At 36.1% G+C, this 6,000-nt stretch overlaps 1 protein-coding gene across 1 annotated transcript in view; it reads right to left on the bottom strand.

Moving 5' to 3' along the window:
- LOC108242257 (SH3 domain and tetratricopeptide repeat-containing protein 1) overlaps window positions 1-3,207 on the bottom strand; it is a 26,754-nt gene extending 23,547 nt beyond the window's left edge. Inside the window, exon 1 of the mRNA XM_017426999.3 lies at window positions 2,996-3,207. Within this exon, the coding sequence (XP_017282488.1) occupies window positions 2,996-2,999 (4 nt within the window). The 5' untranslated portion in view covers window positions 3,000-3,207. The remainder of the gene's footprint in view (window positions 1-2,995) is intronic.
- Between the last annotated feature and the right edge of the window lie 2,793 nt (window positions 3,208-6,000).

Genomic DNA, 6,000 nt, shown 5'->3' with positions numbered 1-6,000 from the left:
CAAAGAGACATTATAACCACTTCCTTGTTGCCGTGTGGATCAAGACCTGTACCCGAGACTCACCTAGCTCTCCTTCTCTTGCAGACCACTCCGGACACCGCCCACTGTATATAGTCTCACCCTGTAAATAAATTCACTTACCTTTACTTCCGTCTCCGTGTTTTGGTCTTGGTTTCGCTCTTCTGGACAGTACCTCCCGAGTTATGACAGAAGCAGGTTTTCCAGTCTGAATTTACGCCTAGGCTTCATTTCATCCGTCACTAAATCGTACCATCACTTTGTGCTCATTGGTTGTCATTTTTGTAACCAATTGGTTCAAAACTGTTACCATTTTTTTAAGCACCACACTGAAAGTGGAGGAAAGAAACAAACTCAGTTATTGACCCCATCCTGGTAGTATTGATCCAATCTGATGCCACTGTGCGCTGTTCCACTGTACCTTTCTCATAGGCACTGTGCAGATTGATCAAAATATTGATCAATTACTTTTTATATCTTTGTTGACAGGTAAATAAAGAGCCCTCCTCCTGCAATTGCTGTGCCATGGTGTGTAATTATCCACCAAAACAGACCTAATAATGCAGGTGCATTGAAGCAGATGCTGCTCATAGAAAAAGGACAACCTAGCCTGCTTGTGTTTTTAGGCAAACATGAATTATTTGAGGAGCTCAATGCTTAATCTGAATAGAAATCTTTTTTAAAAATTTATTTTGTCTTGAGCACTGTGGTTATTCAGACATCCAGGTGTAACCACTCTAAGGATAAATAATAATTAATTAAAAAAATGTTTTAACTTTGTCTTTGTTTCAAAAGTAGATTAAATCATAAAAGTGGGGTGGATTCCAGGGTGGGTACACAATGTACATTGTACCTTGGCAGGTACAACAGGGGCAGAGGCCTGCGGGGGATGGCTTTGACTTGAGCCTAAAGATATGGGTATAAATTGACCAAAACTGCAAAGGTACAATTTGGCAGAGGAATAAATTGACCTGGAGTTGTTTGTTTACACCAGTTCAATCAAGAAATGAAAAAATCCTACATTGATTATAAAAACAATTAAAAGCACTTAAATAAGTATGTTTTATCTAATTTAGTTTTTTTTATATATATTGTAAATCCATATAGGTGGTAAATCATGGTAAATTGCCCCCTTTGGTTAATAATTCATTGACCAAGATAAAAAAAAGCACTTACTTTTTTATCTAGATACACATTATCTGAATGTGAGAAACAATCGAGCAATAAAAGCAAAAATAAATTTATAATTATTTTAATTGTGTTGGTTTGCTCTCTACTAAACATGCAAGAAAACAGTTTGTAATTAAAACAAGCAAACATTAACAGTTTTATTTTATTTTTTATTTTTAGTAGGTTGTTTTCAGAAAATATACCTCATAATACAACACAAACTTTTATTTTGGTCTTTGTTTTGTATGAACAGACCTGGCTAGAGCTAAATCGGGAGCAAAAATAATTTGATGTATTGACTGACAGTTAATTGTTTTGGGTAAAACAAACATTCTTGAATAGTTGACCCAAGTTTTTCTGTTCTTTGCGTGGTCAGTGAAGTCCTGCCCATACACTCCCTGTGACTGGCTATAATTTATAGTTATAGTAGTTATAAAAAAATAATATTGTATAAAATAGGTTTATCAAGGCAACAAAGTTTATATGGATGGATAATTTAGGAGGGGAGGAATGAAGAAAAGAGTTAAATAAGGTGGGAAAGAAATGAATGAAGGAAGGAAGTAGCTAGTTGAGAAAATTAAAGGTATTTTCACAGAATCTTGTGAAAATCATAACAACGTGCTGTGGATGTTAGCATTTTACCTCAATTAGCAGACTGCAATGCATTATAATCTATTTCCCCTGATGTAGTGCGCAACCTTTGTACACTATTTTAACTGCAGCACATGACCAGTTTTTAAAGCACTATGTAGTGGATGAAAAATTACAGGTAAAACATCAAACAGCAACACAACATGGCAGACTCACAATATAGTACACTGAATGAAAGAGTGGATATTTTGAACACAGCCACAGGCAGAGGAGTTATTACTTTAGGCTGCAGGAGAATTTATCTTTCATTCAAATGTGGGAGAAAACAACGCAAAGAACACGTCGTTCTGCAGAATCTGACTTAAAGTTCTACAGATGAGTAAGCAGACTTCAGACCGCTTTGAAACTCCCACATAAACATCCAGAAAATGATTTCAGCTATCATCATAATACCATAAGAGGAAAACAGAAGCAGTGAAGCATGAACCATGTCCACTCATATCTGAAGGAAGAGTTAAGAAGTTCTGTTGGTTTGGATCTTTGATTGGACTCTTCTTTATATAACAATAAATGAAGCTATAAAAACTAGATAAATTCCATTTTTTTGTGAAAATGCAGTGTGACTCCTGAGTGCTGAATGAAATTGCTGAAGAAGTTGAAACTGATGTTAAAACTAAAATAAACATAATACTAGCTAAAAAAATAAAAGGAGCAACCCACTAGCTGAAAGAAACAAAACTCTCATTGCATCGCAATGAGGAAAATATTTGTGAATAAAGTTAAATTGTTTGAAAAGTACAAAAGTTGCAAAACCCCCAAATCCCAGTACACTGAACATTTTGATTTATAAATGGTTAAAATAGCACAAAGTATGCAGAAAAAGTAAGACTGTAAAAAAAAAATAATTTAAAAAGAGCAATGGGTTTTATTCATGAATAGGATGAATCAAATTTTCTGATTCATAGTTCATAAAGAGACTGAAAGCGATTCAAAGTAAGGCTGAATATTTCTAAAGTTTTCCTAAATGTAAAGGAATACAATTACTGTAAATAAAAATATAAAAGTACAGACAACTGTGGTCATAAAGCATGAAAATATTCAAATAAACAGAACTGATACACATAGTTTAGTAAAAAAAAAAAAAAAGAATAAAAATAGATGTATAGATTAAAACAAGCTTTAATGATGAGATGAAACATTGACATTTTTTACTTACCCATGATTCTCCTCCACCTGTTACTGCTGGGAGTCTGTAGAAATGTCCACAGTCCTCCTTCAAGTGACTGAACAGGAAGATGATACACTTTTTCTACTGGACAGCAGAAGGAAGCTGTCTTTCAGGATTTCCTTTCAAAATAAAAGTAAAGCACATAATAATTCAAGGTTGTGCTATAATGTTTGGATTTTCTTGTAACAAATTTAATTTAGTTTAGCTTTAGTTTTACTGCTTTTTATTTATTATTGCCCGCTGCCAAAAGGTGAAGGCGGGTGTCATCATTTGCCTGTGTCTGTGTGTTTGTTTGTCTTACTGTTAGGAAAATATCTCATGAATCACTGAAGGAATTTTAATGAAACATTTAGAAAGTAATCATAAGAAGTATATCTACAGTTTATAAACTTTTCGAATCAACCTGATTGGTATTCTTAGTTAGCCTTTTGGTACCTTTAGTTTAGTTTTTATCATGTCTGATCAACTAAGGTTTTTAAATCCTGGTTCAGTTTATGTTAGCTTTCATTATATGTTAGTTTGGTTTTCCTCAGTTTATCTTGTGTGTGTGTGTTTTTCATTTAGATGTTTAGTTTCATGATTTCATTTAGATTCAGGATTTTATTTAGATTAGCTTAGATTTCATTTAGATTACAACAGTTCATATTTTAAATATTGTTGTTTTGACTCTGTATTTTCGTTTAAAATTTTGTAAAGCACTTTGTCGCCTTTTTGCCTTAAAGTGCTATATATTTAAATTTAACTTGACTTGACTTATGCTTGTTAACCACGCTTTCAAGATAATAAATAGTTTGACTTTGCAGAGCAATCTTCCTCCTGCGGTTTTAGAGCAGTCATCACTTATTCCTTAAATGACTGTGATATCATCAACTCAGGTTTGGTAATCATTTCAGCTCGCAGGTCATCTATCATTACCTTAATGCACCGTAGCAACACTTCATTAGCATCTAGTTTCTCTGAGGACTCAGGCTCTGAGGTCTGCTGGCCCTGCCTCCCTCAGCTAGTCCTGGCAGACTCGTCTTTTGTCTGAAAACTCAACATTTATACAAATATGACTCTGAGGACATAGAGGTACTGATAACTCTTTGGACACATAGCCATTGCAAGTATTGGGCAGACTTTAATTGTTAATTAAAATATAATATAGTCACATTCCCAGGAAACACGTCCTACTCTATGGGTGTCCACTGGGAGAACCCAAAAGTGTGATTTATTACACAGAGATTAGAAGGAAGGTTTAACTTAACTTCTCTACTCATTCCAGTCCAAAGTAACCCTGATATTTTACCAGGTTTGATGGACAGTGGGTACAATTTTTGGATATTCAAAGGGGATAGAAAGAATGAAAGATATATTTGAAGGTGATTGTGATTCAACCAGTTATGAGACAGATATGATGTCCCCAGGAATCAGTTTTGTAGATAGCTTCAGATTTGCGACTTTATAACTGGAAAAACTACTTTCGACATCACTTTGGATGTTTTAGTGGAAGAACAGTCACATCTTGGTCCAATTAAAAAGTCAATATCCTGCTTCTGTTTTAAGCCAGATGGAGGTAATAAAAATACAGAAAACTGCACAAATGTGACAAAGAGATTTTGTGGTTACAATCACAAAGAAACAAAGGTTCAAAAATTCAATAAATATTGCATATTTAACCAAAAGAAAAACCAAACCTACCCAGTGTGTTGAATCGTGAATAGATCCCAAACTCTCCTGCTGAGTTTTCCTCTCTGTGGATGAGCTTTCCCTCAAACATTACAGGAACAGACTCAGCATTTCCTGTCCTATGGTCAGACCCTCTGTCAGCTCAGTTCCTGTCCAAAAAAAATCTGAAAATGGGGCAACACCGAACAGCTGGTGACCCTGACAAACACAAATAATACAAACCCGTAAGATAATTAGAGGCTCAGGTTTCTTTGAAGGAATGCACATCACCCACCACCTTTCATGCTAGAGTAATAGACTAAGATCATCTTATGAGAAATGATGAAGTTGTAGCTGTTTTGGTCAAACCTTGTAATGGACTGTAGCACTCAAATGGAGTAAGTTGTAGGGACTGAAACAGAAAATTTCGGAATAATACCTGGTCTCCCTATATCAAATATGGATGTAATTAGAGATTCATGGATTGAAGCCCCTCTAATATCTATGTTTGGAAGCCGCTACTGACAAATATTTATGCAAATAATTTCTACTGCTACAAGATAGCATTCAGTATGGTAATAGCTGAGAGTCATCCTCAAACATACTCTCAGTGCTAACACATCTCATGAGATCTCACTGTAGGCACTGTCACAAAACAGTTCTGGGCAATGGCCACAAAGACCAGTCTGACTTTCTGCTGTCTCTGACCGTTAACAAATCACCAAGGCAGCTTGTCACATCCTGCACAGAAGTGAGCTTTCAGAAATTAAGAGAACATGGCAGAATCAAAAGAGGAGTTGAGCAGAACTGAGCTGCGTTGACTTGGAGTGCAAAGCATTAAATGTGTGACAGACGTCTCCCTTGTATTGTTTTCAAAACATAGTGAATTAACTCTGTTTAGATTTGCTCTTTGTGGTTAACCAATTTTTCAAACTGAATGCAAAGATGCAGTGCGTCGATCTTCCCTCAGTAATAAATCGGTTTGTTTAACTGGGTGATTGCACAGACCATAGCTCATTACTTCATCACATTACTGAGCCACAAAGCTGGCTTATCTTTCCACAAGTCGGCCATCACGGCTCTGTTACTACCCCGCTTCAAGGCACAAAGATGCATCAGGGGTGAGCTTGCTTCAGCTCCCCTTGTCTCCTCTGCCCATTCACAAATCAGACTGAGGCAACCAGAAATGGCGTCCATTTTTGTGTGTTTTGGTTGGGTGAATGTGTGTGAATGTCTGTGTGTATGCATGAGGGTGGGAACGTGCGATTGTGTTTATGTGTGCCTCTTTATCTGTCAGGTTTGGTCTTGGGCTGCCCCTTCTTCTGGATCATCTTGGGTCCAATGTG

Source organism: Kryptolebias marmoratus, linkage group LG7 (assembly GCF_001649575.2).
Source record: "Kryptolebias marmoratus isolate JLee-2015 linkage group LG7, ASM164957v2, whole genome shotgun sequence".
Classification (NCBI taxonomy): Eukaryota; Metazoa; Chordata; class Actinopteri; order Cyprinodontiformes; family Rivulidae; genus Kryptolebias; species Kryptolebias marmoratus.
This window is presented reverse-complemented; position numbering and strand designations above follow the sequence as displayed.